At 37.5% G+C, this 20,872-nt stretch overlaps 2 protein-coding genes across 2 annotated transcripts; both read left to right on the top strand.

Annotated features, from left to right (window-relative positions):
- Positions 1-373: 373 nt before the first annotated feature.
- LOC146738336 (uncharacterized) lies at positions 374-5,383 on the top strand. Its single transcript, XM_085503736.1, has 5 exons — positions 374-703; positions 2,473-2,913; positions 3,031-3,390; positions 4,086-4,223; positions 4,386-5,383. The coding sequence occupies exons 1-5, from the start codon at positions 595-597 to the stop codon at positions 4,583-4,585; spliced, it is 1,248 nt and encodes a 415-aa protein (XP_085359862.1). The 5' UTR covers positions 374-594; the 3' UTR covers positions 4,586-5,383.
- A 2,419-nt stretch (positions 5,384-7,802) lies between these two features.
- On the top strand, positions 7,803-13,867 carry LOC102804760 (arylalkylamine N-acetyltransferase 1-like). Its single transcript, XM_006812703.3, has 2 exons — positions 7,803-7,866; positions 12,461-13,867. The coding sequence occupies exon 2, from the start codon at positions 12,480-12,482 to the stop codon at positions 13,140-13,142; it is 663 nt and encodes a 220-aa protein (XP_006812766.1). The 5' UTR covers positions 7,803-7,866; positions 12,461-12,479; the 3' UTR covers positions 13,143-13,867.
- The last annotated feature ends 7,005 nt before the right edge of the window (positions 13,868-20,872 follow it).

Below are 20,872 nucleotides of genomic sequence, written 5' to 3'. Positions count from 1 at the left end.
GCCTCAAGCAGGGTTTCGGATTTTCTTTACTTTCACCTTTTCTTTTTTCCATTTGGCATTTTTTCAATTTCCATGCAAACAACGGAACAATTATAGTGGAAAATGTGGCATGAGTCATGAACTAAGACTTGGGTTTTGACTATTACACCGCCGAGGTAGGCTACTACGCAAATCTACGGCTCTGACATCAAGTCACATATCAGACCAGACATCGTAGCGGGGATGGATGAAAGCTCGTATTAATGTCTTGAAGACACTTAACAGAGACCGAAATGTAACTTAATATCAGCACCACCATTATTCGGCAGAATATCAGGGCCAAGTGTTACATATGTGTTATGACTCGTAACGTAAACGGAAGTCATGGAAACAAATTGATCTCTTTTATATTTTTGGAGGGATTATAGTTACTTATCACGCATTGCGTTGTGGGAGGTTTTTCGCCGATGGCCATTCCTTGTATCATGATGGTAACCAAAACAAGTTAATGGAACAGCAACGCAAAGTACTGATCTAACATTTCAGGAAGACCGCCATAGAAATTTCATCTTCTGTACAATTATTGAATCATCTGTAATATTTCTTCTTTTTCAGATGGCCAAATTACCACAGGTTGCTGGTGGACACATATCAGCAGCTCGTGTTTTATGTTCTTATTGTATTTTGGGTTTTGCAGTTCTTGGCGTAGAAAGCATTGAAGCAGGTAGGTTTGGCGTTATTTTGTGTTATTTTCACATCGTCTCGGTGTTTGTAAGTGAGCTAAACATTTAAAGGACCCTGAATTCTGACTGTCAAAAATAGTCAGAATTTGTCTTCACATCTCTGCAGGGATGTGATTCAACCGCGATGAAGCTCTATATGTCTGATATATCAATCTGGAATAAACATGCACATTTAAACCATGATTCAAGTGTTATACATGTTCCTAATTTCTCCGGAATATTAACGATTTTCAGGCGCATGTAGTTGACCGAGTCGCGACCATATATTATGATTGCAATTCATTCTATACTCAGAATATATATGTTAACAAAGACCTTCTCCCCCACATTCGAACTAAGTATAATATAACTTGTTTTGCATTCTCCTATTATAATAGAAAAATAATTACATCCTTCCAATGTTAATACAGTATATAGATAGAGTGTGAACTGAACACATCGATAATACATATGAAACACTTTATATGTATATGCTGATTTACGCAGTCGACAGTCTTGCAAGAATTTTATTCTTAATTTTAATTCTGATTTGAAGATTTTACGCAAATTTAATCTTTTAAGAGTATTATGTTATTGTGTTTCAATCTTATTTTGCAGATTGAAAATATATCACTTTCTATTAACATATTCAAACGTGTAACATCTTCTTGGTTGTCTCATATCAGTTTTTTTCAAACCGATAAGTGAGCGACATCTCGAAATTAAAAAAAAAACTTCTTTCGAGAAAAAAAACAGTTATGTAATCCGGAGTTTGTTGAATTTATCGTTAAATAAGCGACAAAAAATAGTCTTAGTGGTAACCCGGCCGAACGGGTAGGTACAAAGATCGGTATGTTCTTTATCTAAGGGGAAGTATATTCCGCACACAGAGTCGTAAGTTTTTTTAGAACAGCGGTTATTAACATATTATATTATAACTTACAATTCAACATAGATTGTAATAAGATTAACCTTTTCACCACCAGATATTCTCACCCACATTTTACTGCACGTTTTCCTTATATTTTTCAATATTTCTGGAAATGAACCCTAATGTTGGAGCCAACAGAAAAATTTGAGTCAATTTTCAGTTTTTGTCCTAATCTTTTGAAGGAAAGTGCAGACTATAAATGGGACTATTTTATGAATATGTGATGAAACGATCGAACTGGTGGTGAGAAAAAGGTTAAACCTGATACAAACTATATCACGCTATTTTCCATTTATGGTGTTCCTATCGAATACAGGTACAAACACACTCTACACAGAAATGGGGACACTGAATCATTTAAAGGACAAATTAAACAACAAAATGGAACTATAAATGTACCCCATTGCTACGTGGAGACGGCTTAGCATTACACACGTTCTCTTCAACCAATGGGCTTCTAGCGCATTTTTTTTTTTTTTCAAAGCAGCTAGAGTAATACGAAAAGTCTCCCCTCAACACTTGTCGACAAATATGCCAATCCATTTACACTAATGACCCAGAAGGCTGCAGTGGCATACGAGTCTTCTCTAAAATAAACTATGACGTTTCAGTAAAGACTATTTCCGAATAATACATAGAATGATATATAAATAGTAGTTACCGTGCACGCGATGAACTTGAGAGTAATATCTGTCAAAATAGTGACCTTAGAGGCAAATGGCCGTTGTAATTGTGAGGACTACGAGACTTGTTTTTTATCCCTGAAATGGTGTTCCATTTTCTGCCATCACAGTTGCGTCTAAGAGGGTCACTAACTATTGTTCTTCGTGTCTGTTATAGATGTCCTTGTTGAACTGGTGGCCGGACCGTTTACCCCAGTTATATTTGAACCAGGTATCGCTAATAACATCGCACTCACCACGAGAATCTTGAATAATGGTCCTGACGCAATACCTGCCGTATCTCCGGGAGACATTAACGTAAACTTTAGTCTAATTTTTGCCGAGAGCAGTGACGCCTTAAACGCCGTCGATGCGGCTCCGTCAAGCATGTACTTTGACGACAATGTTCAGGTGATTGAGCTGAACGTGTCGGCTCCCAACTTAGTGACGACCATCGAAGCGACGCTGTTATTCCCCGAAGAAGGTTGTTCAATATTTAGCCATCTGTGTGTGTACGTGGAGAATATCACATTCTCGGATCCTGATTTGACAAACAATCCTTACTGTATATTATTCAATGACGCTTACTTCTCAGCGGGGTACACCAACTGCTCGTCTGGTATGTCTATACACGATTATTCTGTTTTATTTTGTGTCAACATCGAATACTAAATTGTAATGGTAGTATGTTTTAGCAAATATAGTCAATGTAGTCCTTGATCTATGTTCTTTGCAGATATAAAGCCGACATTGTTTAGTGTGACGTCGCCGTACAACAACACATACAGGGAAAACCAGACCACTTCCATCGTGTTCACTGTGGGTCTAGTAAACTGTGGGGGCGTCGTGATAGACGAAGCCCCCGTGGGAAATCATAACTTTGGCTTCACTGCAGCGGTACTCAGTAGCCAGTCCGATTTACAGTCGCCTACAGTTGTCACGACAACGTTTGACGTAGATGTCACCATGGCAACCAATCTCCATGTCGGATTAGAATTATGGAAAAGTACTCAGATTGAAAATTTAACAGCGTTGCTCACCGTGCCAAGCGATAATTGTGAAATGTATAGATATTTATGTGTGGTGATATCTACAGGTAAAATTACACGTTATGTGATAGTTACTAGTACATGTATACCAAATTGTATAAACTAATATCATTACAAGATGGTGGTCATCGCGCCACGCATGCGCGAGATATGGGTCGCTTATGAAAAAAGATGGCGACTTCTTTGTCTTTTGCTAACGAATACAAACTGGGACGTTACCATGCTTTAATTAGGTAATACCTTTGGTGATTGGAAGGTATTGAAGGATTCACCAGTGGTATTTACTGCACGTCGCGCCCAGGTCAAAACTCGTACTCGCGATTTTCCATCAGAAGAGTGCATTGGATTGTGGGAAAATCAATGTTTATCAACACAAATGCCACACATACGCGGCACGACGACCACCGCTCTTTAATACTAGTATATGACTGATTACCTAAATATTGTCACCACACAGTTCTGGGACGAAAATATATAAAACAGCGCCATCACACGGACGCCATCACACAGTTTAAATAGTAACATTCGACAAATTTGAGGAAAACTGATCAATTTAGTTTTAATATTCGCAATTTCCAAAAGTCTAAAAAAGAAATATTTAAAATTGTACTACTGTTTAAGGATTTTTTGTATCTATATATAACATTTTCCGTGAACGGATCGTCGTTTTCTCAACTTTGAAGTTGAAGAACGTCATTGTCTTTAAATATGGAATTGTATGTTTTCTCGTTACCTGTTGCAGGCCAAGACAGTGCAATTATTGACAGTGATTTAGGAAACAACGATCTATGTGTGGAACTCGGTGATGGGTCAGTTGGCTCTATTTTTTGCGAAAATTTAACAACACCTAGTACGATAACGACAACATCAACAACAGAGGGTGAGTTCAAAATACCCTACTATATAATATCTTACAATTCGATGGATCACAAGATTTAATTTAATTTAATTTAATTTAAATTATAATTTAATTTAATTTAATTTAATTTAATTTAATTTAATTTAATTTAATTTAATTTAATTTAATTTAATTTAATTTCAGAGGACAATACCACCCAGGTTACTTTACCATTGGTGTTTGGTTCGTTGGTGATTGTTGGTTTTGTGGTCGCTGCTATTGTGTTATTTATCAAATTCTGCGGAAACTCCTCGTCTGATCCGTCGTCGTCTAAAATATGTTTTCATGCAAAAAAGGCAAACATTACTCAGGTCGGACCACTAGTAGTGGATCAAGAACACTGAGGTCGTATATATTAACCCAGATGCAACAACGCCACACCAATTTCATATAAATATATGTAATGCTACTCGTCTGGTCATTACAAACTGTCTTACTACTAGTACTATTCCGAGTCGTCCACATTCTTCGGGTCGTCTCGGAAAACATCGAGTGTCATGGCGGACCGCGCGTGACGTGTTTCTTACTGTGACATTGTTTGTCCTAGCTGCATATCCATTATTGGATTGTGTGCTGAAGTATAAAGACATATAGTGCATATAAAGTTTCGCGTGTGCAATACAACAGATGCACTGCTCCGTGTTATTTTGTTAAAGTATTTGATGCTGACGTCACGTTAAATTGAAACAACGATTACAACAAGGATGGTCAGAGCATCGTGGCATTTGTAGTTTGTAACAGATTGCAGAAAGAGCATTCTTAGCCAAGCGTGGTGAAATACGAACTGAGCTATATATTAGTAAATCGACGTTTATGTACGTGCTCATTGCAGTCAAGTTGTTTGCTGAGTTTTCAGCAATGTTTCACATGAAATGAGAGTTCTAAGTTTAGTTTTGTATTTACACCTATTTGTTTCGCGCGATAATGTGTATAATTTCCAAACAAAAAGTTCCGTGACTTCATGAATAGATCACAAATTATACACTCCAGTAGATGGACAAGAGGCAACAAATGACTGCCACATATACACCGAATTCCTTTGTATACAGTCTACTGGCGACACCATACACATACGTGGTCATATTGTTTAACCGGGTACGGTTATATAGTTTGAAATGAAATATTTCTTGAAAAAAAACCCATTACATTGCATTTGTTGCTTACTAGAGATTATCAAAACAAGATATATAGTACAAACGAGTATACTGAATATTATTATTTGTTATATCCGTAACAGGTAAAGCGATTTTTCCTATGCATATTAGTAGCAATCGAAGTTTTGGTGCGTGCATGTGTAGGTCAGTAGTCCGCACAGTGTCAGGCATTTCTGAACTTAGGGCTTTAGTTTCTATATAAACTATTGAAAAAGTCGGCCAGGCTGGGTTCAAATATTCTCGCCCGCCAAATAGCCACACTTATGTTGGTCAGTATCTTGTAAAAGACCCTCGGGCTATATTAATTTATTCATAAAGGGTAATCTGAGTTATATACAATTACATGTACATGTAAGGCCAGGAAAAAAAATCACTGTTTCTCGTTTCATGGAAATTACAAGCGCATTTTGGAATGCTTTAGAAGATAAAAAAAGCTTGAGGCGTATAGTTCAAAACGATGCGCGCGGAAACGAGAAACAGAGATATATTTTTCTCAGCCCAACCGGACCTGTATGTACAAAGACTAATGTAGAGTGGTATAGTCAGTCCATGTGAGAACCGCACATTTATTTGCAATGAACAGATTAGAGATTCGTCATTGTCATTCATATTTTTAATTATTGCATTTGTACTGCAGTTTATTTTGATTCGTCCCTGGAATCAAAATCGGTATTTCCACAGCCCATATGCAAATGAGGTCTGAGATCTAACAAAGTAGTCCTTTCAGTAGTACGGTTTTCTCGTAACAAAGCAGAAATAAACAATATTTAGAAGTGCGATATTTTTCTCTTGGGGTACATGAATATACTTGCCGATTGAAATGAAATTTGAACTACAGTAATGGTACTTTTAGGCAATAACTTATTTTGACTAAAATGGTATTTTCATCGGCAACCGAACTATTTTCTTTTCGTCTGCTATTTATATCCGGTTCAAATCGTTTAGCAACATTTTTGGCCAAATGAGCAACATTTAAAGCGGTAAACAAGACTCATTCAATCCACGACGAGCAGTTGTAGCGTGCAGCTCAGCGACGACCGCTGTCGACGAAAGTCATCCCGTCAGTGGAATACCGCAGTTGTACGGCATGTTTGCCAATGCACAGATCTGTGGAGGAACTTTTAACTTCAACATAAACTGTGTATCATAGTCGTCCAGTTCATACTCTGGTTCTATCGTGGCCCCAACTAAACGTCCACGAGTTATTTATTCGGACAGTGACACAGATTAGACGTCTGATTATTTTATTTTCACACAGACAGTGACACGCGTTCTACAGTGACTCGCGTTGCTAGGAGGTAACACTATCCTCAAACATATTAATGGTAAATTGGGTTCCCAGACCTAAATTCCATCACGGTTTGTTGCACGCTCTTTCTCTAATATGAAATAATCAATTATGTAACATATTAGTTAGTCTACGGCTTTTCCTGCCAGAGTTTGACCCCTCCCCTTGTGAAATGAAAGAGCTCTTACAGTTTTTAGACAACCAGGAAAATGGCTTTTGCTATGGATAAATTGAACGAGGAAGTGATCGACTTGCTGATCCCAGTGGTAGCCAAGTTTATTAGAATGAAAGAATTGGCATCAGTATTATTGTAGCTATAAGGAAGAAAGTTGACCATAAAATAAAGATTATGCTGCTTTTCGAACATTGAAGACTAGGCACACTCCCTCTAGAATGATTGTGGACTAGGTTAGTCGATGATGCGCGATTTTGAACCCATTGCTTAAAGCGGGAGCGCACACGTGGGAATTTAGTTCCAAGCGACGATTTCAACACACGCTAAAAACGCAAAGGCTCATGGGTAGACGCTTGATTTTAAACAATGACACGCTATGACCATCTGACGCATGCGCAGGTGACGACTCTCCCGCTTTAAGAATATCAAGGCCAGGGATAGAACTTGCATTAGGATTACGGAATTTACTTAAAATATTTATGACAAATGCGCTGAATGCATTCACAATGTCTTGATGGTTACGCAGGTGTTGTCCATTTACGTAATTGGATTATGTATTTAGTAATTTAAATTTAACTGGCGTCAAACTGAGGAGATATTTTTTTTGATAAGGTTTATTGATATAAAAGCTATGTTTTGTAGAGTATAATAAATTAATCGTCGTATTCTTCGTAGACATCTGAGCTGACTGCGGTGATAATAATGTCTTTTAATAGCCAGAATATTTAACATGCTACAGAATTCATTTATGCTGCTTGGTTGAATCATGAAGTTTACCTCCATGGTTGAATCATATTAGAATTATGTGGTGCATTGTCATTAAAATTCGTTTCCGCGGTTCTAATTCATAACGCACAAAACCAGCGCCACCAACGTGCATAATGTCGCTGTATTTATCATATTTAATGTCAGTATAACAGGAAATGAATACAAAGTACGCATTTCCTGTACTGGTTATGAAGCACCGAGTCTGCATCACGCCTTATTGCCTTGTTTGACTAAATTAAGGTAAGCTTCGTTCAGTTACAATAATTTATTTCCGGTACTTCAAGGAGCATTCATATTTCGGTTTGCGGCGTTTGCTGCCACGGCGTCAACACCGCTCTTTGTACCGCTGCTAGGTCACGCACAGAGGCGAAAAATCCTCGTTTTTTTCAATAATGGAGGACACGTATTACTGTGTGTATTTACCCGCTTTGTGTGATAACAACATGACCCTGGACAAATAAAGTGAATATCATCACAATTTTTAATTTATTCCTCGGTCTCTTAAGGGTGGAATGCAGATTGAAAAAATAAAATATGGAGGAGATCATGAAATTTGCAATACTGTCGGTTGGTACATCGCGTTGATGATTGATTATATACAGGAGGATCAAGCTATGCGACCCCGGTCGATAAACCCTATAATGTTTATTGATCGTCAATTTCTTGTTTGTAAATTGTTACTTTCCATGGACTAAGTCACCACATCTAGAAAATTGTAGCCTAACGCGTTGACCATTGAAAACTAAGGTAGAAGTAGAAACAATGCACAGGAAAAAATATTTGAGATTAATACAGCGAACCTTAATGCGGCCTTAATTTATAGTTGTGTCTATTCTAAATTGTATTTGAAATAAAATTGCGGTGGTTTAATTTTGTTTTAATTATAACTGTAGCTTGGAGAGGCTATTAGTAAATCGACGTTTATTTACGAGCTCATTGCGTTGTTTACTGAGTTTTCAGCAATGTTTCTCTTAAAATGAGAGTTCTGAGTTTAGTTTTGCATTTACACCCATTTGCTTCGGGCGATAATGTGTATAAATTCCAAACAAAAAATTCCGTGACTTCATGAATAGATCACAAATTATTATTACACTCTAGTGTCTGGGCAAGAGGCGAAAAATAACTTCCATGTACATACCGTATACACATACGTGTTCATAATAATTAACCGGGTAAGGTTATATAGTTTCAACAGAATTATTTCTTGGAAACAAAATATTACATGGCATTTTTTTGCTTACTAGAGATTATCAAAACAAGATGCGACTGACACTGGATATGTTCTTATATAGTACGAACGAGTATACTGAATATTATTATTTTTTCATATGCGTATTAGTAACAGGCAAAGCGATTTTTCCTATGCATATTAGTAGCAATCGAAGTTTTGGTGCGTGCATATGTAGGTCAGTAGTCCGCACAGTGTCAGGCATTTCTGAACTTAGGGCTTTAGTTTCTATCTAAACTATTGAAAAAGTCGGCCAAGCCGGGTTCAAATATTCTCGCCCGCCAAACAGCCAAACTTATGTTGGTCAGTATCTTGTAAATGACCCTCGGGCTATATTAATTTATTCATAAATGGTAATCTGAGTTATATACAACTATATGTTTAGAGAAGACCCACCAAAAAATAAGGGAGTTACTTATAAGGCCAAAAAAAATTCTCTGTTTCTCGTTTCATGGAAATGTTAAAATGATACGGCGAGGCGATTTTTTTTTAATAGTGAGCTAAAATGGGGGAAATGTGCGAGTACAAGCGCATTTTGGAATGATTTAGAAAGAAAAAAAAAACGTTCGAGGCGCATAGAAACGATGCGCGTGGAAACGAGAAACAGATATTTTTTTTCTCAGCCCAACCGGACCTGCAGTGTATGTGCCAAGACTATTGTAGAGTGGTAAGTCAGTCCATGTATGAACCGCACATTTATTTGAACAGATTAGAAATTCGTCATTGTCATTCATATTTTTAATTATTGCATTTGTACTGCAGTTTATTTTGATTCGTCCCTGGAATCAAAATCGGTATTTCCACAGCCCATATGCAAATGAGGTCTGAGATCTAACAAAGTAGTCCTTTCAGTAGTACGGTTTTCTCGAAACAAAGCAGAAATAAACAATATTTAGAAGTACGATATTTTTCTCTTGGGGTACATGAATATACTTGCCAACTGAAATGAAATTTGAACCACAGTAATGGTACTTTTAGGCAGTCACTTATTTTGATTAAAATGATATTTCCATCGGCAACCGAACTATTTTTCTTTTCGTCTGCTATTTGTATCCGGTTCAAATCGTTCAGCCACATTGTTGGCCAAATGAGCAACATTTTAAGCGGTAAACAAGACTCATTCAATTCACGACGAGCAGTTGTAGCGTGCAGCTCAGCGACGACCGCTGTCGACGAAAGTCATCCCGTCAGTGGAATACCGCAGTTGTACGGCCAATATGTTTGTTTGCAGTATGTTTGCCAATGCACAGATCTGTGGAGGAACTTTTAACTTTTAAGTTCATAAACTGTGTATCATAGTCGTCCAGTTCATACTCTGGTTCTATCTTGGCCCCAACTAAACGTCCACGAGTTATTTATTCGGACAGTGACACAGATTTAATAGACGTCTGATTATTTTATTTTCACACAGAGAGTGACACGCGTTCTACACTGACTCGCGTTGCTAGGACGTAACACTATCCTCAATCAAACATATTAATGGTAAATTTGGTCCCCCGACCTAAATTCCATCACGGTTTGTTGCACACTTTTTCTCTAATATGAAATAATCAATTATGTAACATATGCAATGATAACAGAACCCCGCACCCTCCTCGTGGCTTCGCTCGTGAAAGTACGGCCGCAGGATACACCGCATCACTCGTAGACAAGACGTTCTAATATTTTTGAAAGAGTAGGAAGAATAGACCTGCCGATCCCAGGGGTAGCCAAGTATATTAGTAAGAGAGAAGTGGCATCAGTACTTAACGCTTTCATTGTAGCTATAAGGACGAAAGTTGACCATAAACAAAATATTATGCTGCTTTTGGAATATTAAAGACTAGGCATAGTCCCTCTAGAGGGACTGTGGACTAGGTTAGTCGATGATGCGCGATCTTGAATTCATTGCTTAAGAATATCAAGGCCAGGGATAGAACTTGAATTAGGATCACGGAATTTACTTGAAATATTTATGAAAAGTGCGCTGAATGTATTCACAATATCTTGATGGTTACGCAGGTGTTACGCTACAGAATTCATTTATGGTTGAATCATGGAGGTAAAAGTCTGTCTTTTACGACCATGGTTGAATCATATTAGAATTATCTGGTGCATTGTCATTTAAATTCGTTTCCACTGTTCTAATGCATAATACCCAGTATGCAGAAAACCAGCGCCGCCAACGTGCATAATGTCCCTGGAGACTCCCTAGGTCAACTGATTTCAATAACAAAATTGCGAATCGCCAGTTTTTAGTAACAAAATCAACGTTTTTTTTCGTCGATATCAGTGCTACAGAACGTATTTTAATATTGCGGTAATTCACTTCCGCATTGCGTTAAAAAAATCATCGTCAACACTCGGAAACTTTCGTCATTACGACACAGCATTTTGATTGGTTAATGAAAAACATGACCTGTTAGGTCAAAGGAAACTGTTTCAGGTCAAATCGTGAAAAACTTAATGGTGAAAACTGCTTTGCGTAGAGAGTTTGCTCATGATCGAAAACATCCCAAAACGAAGATAATGATAAAGATCTTGTCTTCGACTGTTTCCCCACAGACCCTACCCATTATTACACCGTAAATTCAGATGGTTTGTAAATCGTATTGTAATAAAATGTGTGTTTTTGTATGACCATGTTTGTTTCTTCATTGTAAAAGTGTCGTGGAAATCAATCAATCAATTCGGCGTTGTGGACGAAAGATGTAATTTGGATATTTTTTTGTCGGTGGCAAGATGATTACAATGTTTAGCCCCGAATCAAAATCTGAGGTGGTCCTTGAGTATAAGCCCATCCCTTACTTTTCCTGATTTTACGTCTTCATGCCCAGGGAAGTACGATAGACTGTGATTCAGATCAGTCCAGTGTGAGTGACGTGAGCCTGAGTCTATCTGACGTCGACGATGCCCATTGTTAATGTTAGGCTGGAAGTTAATTCACCAAATCAGCCAACTATGGCTCTCTAAGTTGTTTATATAATCAGATAGTACTAGTATTTCGTCATCATGCTTTGTTGTCTTTCTTGTTTATGCCTCATGCGGGCGTTTTCTTCATGGCAAGATGACGCGGACGGAAATCCGTCACAGTTTTATGGTTTCTCATATTTAAATCATCATAACTCTGAAAATAATCATATTTTATATATTTTTTTCAAATTTATAATCGATATACACAACTTAAAAATACAAACACCAAATTAGGCTTTATTTAGTTCCAAAATAACAACAGCTAAATAAAAAATTAGCACAAAATTAAGTAAATAATGAAATATTTTGCAAAGTTTCCCTCTCATGTTGTATTCTTCCCGTCATGCCGGGCAACAATTCCGATTATATTTTCGTAATATCCATACACCGTTAGTAACGACATCCGGTGATTTATGCGTGTGAGGGAGTGGGTGAATATGAAATTGATGTAACACGAATAACATTTCATAATAGCTGCACATGTGTACCGGGGGTGTCAATTACAACTTCTTTATGTTCTAGTATATACATTTAAAGCGTGATTAAAATCTTAGTTCAAAGTTCAACAATCTTTCACGGTGAATATTGCTTGTTTTACTGTGTTGTATTGACGAACAGAACGTACTGAAATATATTTCTGTTTTGTGTTCATAGAAAGCAGACTCGAGTTACCATGGCAATATCAGCCCAAGTTCCTGGCATTCAGTTCCGAACAATGGAAGCATGTGACATTGACGGGGTCACTGACATCATATCGAAAGCCTTCACTCAGAGAGAGCCGCTGACAACATGCCTTGGAATACCCAGGGAAAAAGATTTCTTTGAGACGAGAGCAGTTTGTCAATTAGCAGCAAGAGATGGGGTCTCTGTGGTTGCTGTGGATACGACGTCAAACAAAATCATCGGTGTAGCATCATCAATCATCGTTAACAGTAATCCCGAACCCCTTGATATCCCAACTGAAGTTTTAAAAATGTACGAACCTATTTACGCGCTCATAGACAAGATGCAGAAAGTATTTCACGATTCACCTACTTATAAAAATAACCCTGGGTCTAAAGTGATATCAGCTATGAAGTTGGGAGTGCATCCGAAATATACTGGCAGGGGAATCGGTACGAAGCTGCGACAAGCTACCACAGATTTGGCACAGAGTCGAGGCTACCATTTTGTCACAGCGGTGGCGACTGCTCCTGAAAGTCAGCGAATCTACCAGAAACTCGGTTTCCAGCAACTTTACGATCTTAAGTACTGCGACTTTGAGATGAAAGGAAATCGACCATTTGCTCAGCTCGGCACTTTATCGGCGGAACTGTATTATAAAAAGTTATTTTAATCTCAGACTAGTAATACAATTACTGTATGTATTACTAGTCTGAGTTTTAATCCAAATCAGTGTGGTAGTGTGGATGGCCGATATAACACCATCCAGATTTAAACAGCACAGGTTTGTTTCAGGACAGTTTTTAGAATTGCTTCTATACCACTCTTACCATGCATCAATCCAACTTTCGGGGGATAATTGCACCTCTATAAAAATATTTCAAGAACTTGAGGACGTTGTATCCAAATAAGGCAAAGCAGTGTTCAAAATGAGACCTATGGTATATTCAGTTTGTTAACGCAAAATTCAAATATGAGATCTGTGGCGATTATATTAGCGCTTTCAAGCCGAACTTTGAGTTTGTTACTAAATATGCATAGGAATGACCCCTAGTGTACCACTTTAACAGATAAATGTGATGATATAACCATCGGGAAAGTCATTGAGAAATATTTCACTTCAGCCGTCAAGTACTTATAACAACAGTTTACCATTCGGTAATAATTACTAGTATACTTTTTATAATATCGAACATTGTGACCAATTCAAAATGTTTTTTAATTATATTTTACAAAATGATGTCATGATACTCGGATTCGTGAATTAAGCTATATTTCAATTATATTAAATTCAGCGTATTATTTCATTCTCGTATTTTATTCCGGAATAATGCGAAATTTTGTATTCCCATGTTCATTTGGTATAAACATTCGATTAAATCTTATTGATTAAACGAGTCAATAGACCGGCAATTCAAAGCACGACATGCATACACTATAATACATGTGACATCTACCCCCTTCCCACACACACACAACCCTCCAGACCCGATATATTATAATCCGGGAGACTTAGAAGAGGTTTACTATGAATATCCCGACAAACAGCCGGCATTACATAGTATTACAGAGTAGCAAGTACATAAAGATACAGTCCCTCGATACCGGTGTGAAGGGACTGCGATAAAGACTATGGACCAAATTGGACAACCATGTTGTTTTTTGAATAAAATCAAATGTTGTGGGTTGTAAATGGCGAAAGTCGGGTTATCGCACAACAAAACACTTGTTTATTTGTGCAGTAACCCGACTTTCGCGTTAACTTGATTTTCGCCATTCTAGGCGTCAAGTTTATTGTGGTAGTATGTCTGTAGCCATTGTTTACTAATCTGACCCCTACAAGCCAGCAGCCAAGAAACAACTCCTGAAATATCTTGCTTGTACAAACTATGTTTACATCAATATCTGTATTATGTGGGGATTATATTCACGAGCACCCAGTAGTGAAACAAAATATACAGAAATGACTGTTTCACCACAAAAAATACGGTAAAATGTATAATCTGCAAGGCATGATGGGAAATGCTGTGATCTCTGCTGTCAATCATTTTCAGTACATTTTTTTTCCCAACAAATTATCGTCCTCTATCCAACTCATAAATGCACAAATAACAGAATGAATATATATGAAGTACAATACTTCCTTTACCTTTCGGTCAATATAATAATTATGTTGCGCTTTTGAGTTGTTTTTGTTTCTAATGTTTTACATTTTGTCTATTCGACCTGGGTTGTTTATGTTTGAACAATCTAAGGCGACAAATCACTGAATAGTTAGCCTTTTCTTCCATTTACTCATCAGATTTAGGGTACCAGTATAACGTATTCAAATGCAACTCGAACAATGCAGAATAATTTGCGGCTTGTGTATATTAAATAAAAAAAGAAGAAAACGTCAAAAGTCTATTTTGGGTGGAGAGATGTTAGACTTTGAGTTTGCTTATGTTTGGTCTTAATTTCTCTTGTAATCAAACAAATCAGGGCAAAGTCTAGCTTGGATTTTACCCATCAAGCTTTGCAAAATAGTTTTTGTCTTGTAATTCATGGTAGATAATCAAATTTACCTAAATATATCTCTTTGAATATCTAGGAATATATCTCTTTGGTTATAGGTATGCTATTTTTGTGTTGGTTCATAAAGTACCATCTCGTCACATAATATCAGTATTGTTCGACCTTTTCGTATTTGTTCGCATTTTTCCTCGATCGATGATAGTTCGAAGTGTTCTTTTACCATGACTTTGATTTGCAATTTACACGTTTATGTTGCAAGTTTGCGAAGAAAATTAAAAACTTCACATGGCTCAAATATAATTTCACTACACAGACTAAATATTGTGGCACGAAAAGCTATGGACCCACAGCTGCATACCGACAGGCTCGATATAATATATGTATGGGTGCGACCTACCCGTATCAAACTTGCATGTGACCACTGTATTGAGGGTGCCATTCAGTACCAGCCGTCACTGACAGTCGCATTAAGCACCAGAGTGTGACCTGCCTGTGGAACAGGTGACTGGATGCGTGTTGACCTTCAATCGGTGTGTCTGACCGATCGGGGGTAACTTGGTATGTACTCGCGAATAATATAATATAATATGCAGCACACGCAGTAGTAGTACTGCATGATAACATTCCGCATTGAGATTATGAAATCATTAGAGAGAAACCTTTCGCAGTCATCACCATTTGAGCGAAAATATTTGTAAAAAGGTATTATTGAGTACAGGTACATACATATAATATAATGGATTACAGGACGATAGCTTACGGTTGTATATCATATTAATTACTGATATATTACGAAGATATAAGCATACAACCCACACTGACGACCACGCATCACCAAAGCACCTTCCATTGTGAATTTAACGGGTCTAGTAGTAATTTACTACGTTCACGTTATGGGATCTCGGCACGTACCAAGTTGTTAGTCCGTGACTTGCCGAAATCACGCTCTCATTCGTCGATTAGGATGTTGACCAAAACATGGTAGACGTTACGCATAATGTTATAATAATAATTACTTTATTAAATCATATCCATTTGCTGTTACGGTATTTATTATGAGTCCTCGTGTACATGAATGGTAAAGATGTATTCAACTTGAAAGAACTGTTTTCACGTCCATGCATCATTGCTAAAAATGCATCACTGTCAACGTTCTGCATTTATTTCATATCTAGCTGCACATCCCTTCATCGCCATGTCATGCTAGTATTAATCAGTATATGTTCTCTTAAGTTCATCGCAGAGGGCGTGATTTCGGTTCAAGCCGAGCATTCAAGTAATAAATCTCGGCACTGCCTGGAGTAAAAATGTGTTGCAGGACCACTTTATTTTGTCATCGATAGACGATTCAAGATGACCGACTGGAAATTGTTTCAGTGTGTTATTGAGATACCTATTTGTTTCCCTGCACAAGAGATGCGGTTTTTTGTGATCTAAAGAAATATTGACATAACAATCTTAGAATCATAATATTTAAAGTATGTTGTGCGCTTTAAAATTCTTAAAGGTGACTTATTTGTAATCAAAGGTGATGCAATGGGCGACTTTTCTAAGCTCATTGCTACATTCGCTTTGTTATATATTAATTTGTGTATTTGAAACTAACCATTACGACTAGGTCTATCGAATTCATATTGGTTCCTGTCATATATGCCATACACGGACAAAATGTACAATCGTTAATTAAATTAAGTTGCCAAAAACGATGGCGTCCAGAAATGGCCATGTTACATTGAGTCTGTCATTTTGATCTGTATTGAAATTGACATTAATAAATGATATGAACTTGCAATATGCCTAGTTATATTTGATCATCAATTGCATGTTATGTTGACATTAAGTATCAAATGGGTGCCACATTTGATCAAAAATGTTGGATGAACGGCATCAATTCTGATCGGTCATGTAGTTTTGCTGCCATCTTGAATTTCTAGCGAAAATGACAATTTGGAGTAATTGTTTGTCATGAGTTTTTTAACTAAGCTACTTGGTATTCGGTATATGGCAAAAAAAAGACGCCTTTATTGCCTTTAAAGGCCATTTTGCAACTTCCACCACCAAAGAGTCTTTGCGTTTTTCTTGCAATTCAATTACTGCAATGCACGTGATATCATACTCTACACGACGGTATGCATCCACTAAAGGCGTTGTGATTGGTCGGATGTATTAAAACGGGGAGTCGTCACCTGCGGCAGGCGGCCTTAGCGTGTCGTTGTTTGCCAACAAATGTGTAGCCATAAGCCTTTGTGTTTCTAACATGCCTTCTTATCATCGTTTAGGACCCAATTCGCCCGCACGCGCAGGTGACGATGACCTCTGCTTTAAAATATGCTCTTGCAAATAGCGCAGCACGAGTCACATTAGAATGACCTCCGTCTCAATGTCGCTTGTGACAAATTCTAGAGTATATTCTTTTACAAGTAGCCCCACCAATACAATTCTAACAGGTACGTATGAGGAACAGCCCTTTCAAAAATTTGTAATAAATTTTAAATTTACTTTTTTATAACATACAGCATTAGAATCTGTTTGAATGTATGTCGTATTTTGTCGAGGGATGGCGATAATATGGTGTCAGCCAGCGCTACAAATCCTGTCTTGTTTGAAATTTAAATAAAAAAATAAATAAAAGTAGAGTTTTTCAACTGCCAAACATAAAACAAAACATTCACGACTTCATGAAATGGGGTATAGGACAGCTCATAAACATAATATTGTTTATACTATTATTCGATTGCACCTTGACACCAGTCTTCCACGGTGATACCTGATTTTTTAATTTAGACAGGAATTGGTCTGTGTATGGTATTATCTTTGTTGATTTACTATTCTCCGTAAATGCATATGCCAGGAATGAAGCCATATACAACACAATAGTTTAACACATAACTCAATTATATGGATTTATTGCTTCAAAGGTCAACCATTGCTAAATTAGGATTTATTTATTATCAGTTGCAGTATACGTCCAACATTTATCAATGACCATGTATGGCCGACTATGACATAATATTTACCATTGACCGAGTAACCAATATCTCAAAATAATTTACCATCGTTCGACTACTTTACATAATTCAAATAAATAAACTACCAATACGATGACTATTATCATTATTATCTACAATTGGTTGACTAAAATACCGTCCTACAAGATCCACCGTTGGTCAAATAAGATACTGTCTTACGAGATTTACCATTGGCCGACTAAGATACTGTCTTACGGGATCTACTATTGGTCAACTGAGATACCGTCTTACGAGATCTAACCATTGGCCGATTAGAATTACAATAGTTTGTCGAACGCTTAAACTATTCATCAATTCGTAGAAGACATAGTTGCAATGCGCATTTCACATTTACAATTTTCCCACAAATACACAAATTACATTTTTTCTCTCTCGAAACTGCCTACAACTGAAACGGATTACCGGACATTGCTCTGACATCAAACAGTGATAGTTGTACTCGCTAACACAGTACATATGTCGTCTACATTTATCCATAGTCTCCTGTGCATGCTATATATATTCAAGCAATTCCTGCGATGTCAATTTATATCCAAGCAGTCTTGTGACGTCATTACAAGATACTCTTCATCATACTCTTACCAGATGTTCCCATGGTGATGGCAGCAAATGGACGTTCCCCATTAATGACAAAATCTTTATATGGAATTTCCTCTAGGACCTTGTACCCTAATTTGGAATATAATTTAAAACTTATTGGACTAGTTGACGTCAGAATGATGTACTTGCATCCTATTTTCTTGTCGGCCATTTTAGTTCCGATACCCAAACCTTCATATTCGGAGAGAACACCGATTTTCGTACTCCTCACGATGAGACACTCGGGGTCTGCAGTCAGCTCTTTGTTTCCAGCGAAAAACTGTTCAAGTTCCTCTAAATACGGGATGAATGCTGGGCAATAATATGGTGCAACCTCTGGTGGCACTGAAGGGATGTTGACTTTCTGCGCTCCAAGCTCCTTAGCCTAGCTCTGCACAGTGTCCCGGATATAGCCCCAACGACCTTACCGGTTGTATCATCCACTGCTACCACCGAGACACCTTCTTTTGATGCCACTTTGCAGATATCCTCGCTTGATGCAAATTCGGCGTTGTAAGGCTGCTTCAGAACGCTTGATATGCTCTCCCCGCTGAGGAAAGCCTTGGTCAGCACATGGGCCGCCTCCGCGATGTGTTCTCCTTTTAAAACATGGTAACTTATGCTTGCTTTTGCAGACTCCATTCTGAACCAGTCCTGAAAACATTATAACAAGATATCTGTAACTCTGGCCAACAACAACAAATATTATGCTTCTCGTCTTGAAGACATGTATTAAATGTTGCTTTGAATGAACGAACAAACATCCTCAAAAACATATATTACCCCAACGCTACCGTACTTGGCGCTTTTCCTTGGCCAGTTCACCCTTGCCAGGTTGCTATTTTGTTTTAACCTCTGATGCAATGGGAAGATCAAAGGTCTGTATGGTCTGTTTATTCGTCGTTGTTTGAACAGATTATTTATGTATAAATCTATAGAGAGCAATCATAATAACTCATCACAAATCTCCAGAAAATATAGCCTCACATGCTATAGAAGCACAGCCGGTTAAAGACTAGGCATAGTCCCTCTAGAGGGACTGTGGACTAGGTTAGTCGATGATGCGCGATCTTGAATTCATTGCTTAAGAATATCAACGCCAGGGATAGAACTTGAATTAGGATCACGGGATTTACTTGAAATATTCATGAAAAGTGCGCTGAATGTATTCACAATGTCTTGATGGTTACACAGGTTATGTCGTTTTATATAACTGGATTATGTATTTAGTTATTTAAATTTACCTGACGCCAAAACGGAGGAGATATTTTTTTGATAAGAATGATAACAAAGCTCACATTACGAAGATCAGTGTAACTGGAAATGAGGGCAAAGTACGCATTTCCGGTACTGGTTATGAAGCACATCTACATCACGCCTTAATGCCTTGTTTGACTGAATTAAGGTAAGCTTCGTTCAGTTTAAAATCATTTATTTCCGGTACTTAAAGCAGCATTCTATGTGGACAGACATTTATTGGTTTGATAATTCGGTTTGCTGTCACGGCGTCAACACCACCCTTTGTACTGCTGCAAGGTCGCGGAAGAGAAAATCCGCGTTTTTTTTTCAATAATGGAGGACACGTACTAGTATTACTGTGTGTATTTACCCGCTTTGTCTGTTAACAACACGTAACTAATTACGTAATCCTGGACAAATAAAGTGAATATCATCACAATGTATTCCTCGGTCTCTTAAGGATGGAAAGCAGATTGAAAAAATAAAATATGGAGGAGATCAATACTGTCTTGGTACAGCGTGTTGATGATTGATTACAGTACATACAGGGGGATCAAGCCCGGCGACCCCGGACGATAAACCTTGTAATGTTTCTTGGTCGTCAATTTCTTGTTTGTTAATTGTTACTTTTCATGGACTAAGTCACCACATCTAAAAAAAATTCATTATCATAATTGTGGCCTAAGGCGTTGACCATTTAAAAAACTAAGGTAGAAGTAGAAAAAATGCACAGGAACAAATATTTGAGATTAATAAATCAAACCTCAACGCGGCCTTAATTTATAGTTGTGTCTAAACTGTATTTGAAATAAAATTGCAGTGGTTTAATTTTGTTTTAATTATAACTGTAGCATGGAGAGGCATTTGAAATGCTGATAACTCAGCCCCATGGAGGCCATTCATGGAGGGGGTAATTAACGAGCTAAATATTTAACATCTGGGTACTTTTCAAAGCTATGACGTTATAGTATCTGATCACACTCGTATACGGCATTGTGCATTGTGCCATCCATGCTGCCCAGCATTGTGTACTACTAGTATA

Source organism: Saccoglossus kowalevskii, chromosome 9 (genome assembly GCF_978046115.1).
Source record: "Saccoglossus kowalevskii chromosome 9, keSacKowa6.1, whole genome shotgun sequence".
Taxonomy (NCBI): domain Eukaryota; kingdom Metazoa; phylum Hemichordata; class Enteropneusta; family Harrimaniidae; genus Saccoglossus; species Saccoglossus kowalevskii.
This window is presented reverse-complemented; position numbering and strand designations above follow the sequence as displayed.

Excerpts from the sequence above, each read along its gene's own strand:
- LOC102804760 (XM_006812703.3), top strand. The coding sequence starts at position 12,480 with ATGGCAATATCAGCCCAAGTTCCTGGCATTCAGTTCCGAACAATGGAA.
- LOC146738336 (XM_085503736.1), top strand. The coding sequence starts at position 595 with ATGGCCAAATTACCACAGGTTGCTGGTGGACACATATCAGCAGCTCGT. Across the intron at positions 2,914-3,030 it reads GTACACCAACTGCTCGTCTG|ATATAAAGCCGACATTGTTT; the intron begins GTATGTCTATAC and ends TGTTCTTTGCAG. Across the intron at positions 4,224-4,385 it reads GACAACATCAACAACAGAGG|AGGACAATACCACCCAGGTT; the intron begins GTGAGTTCAAAA and ends ATTTAATTTCAG.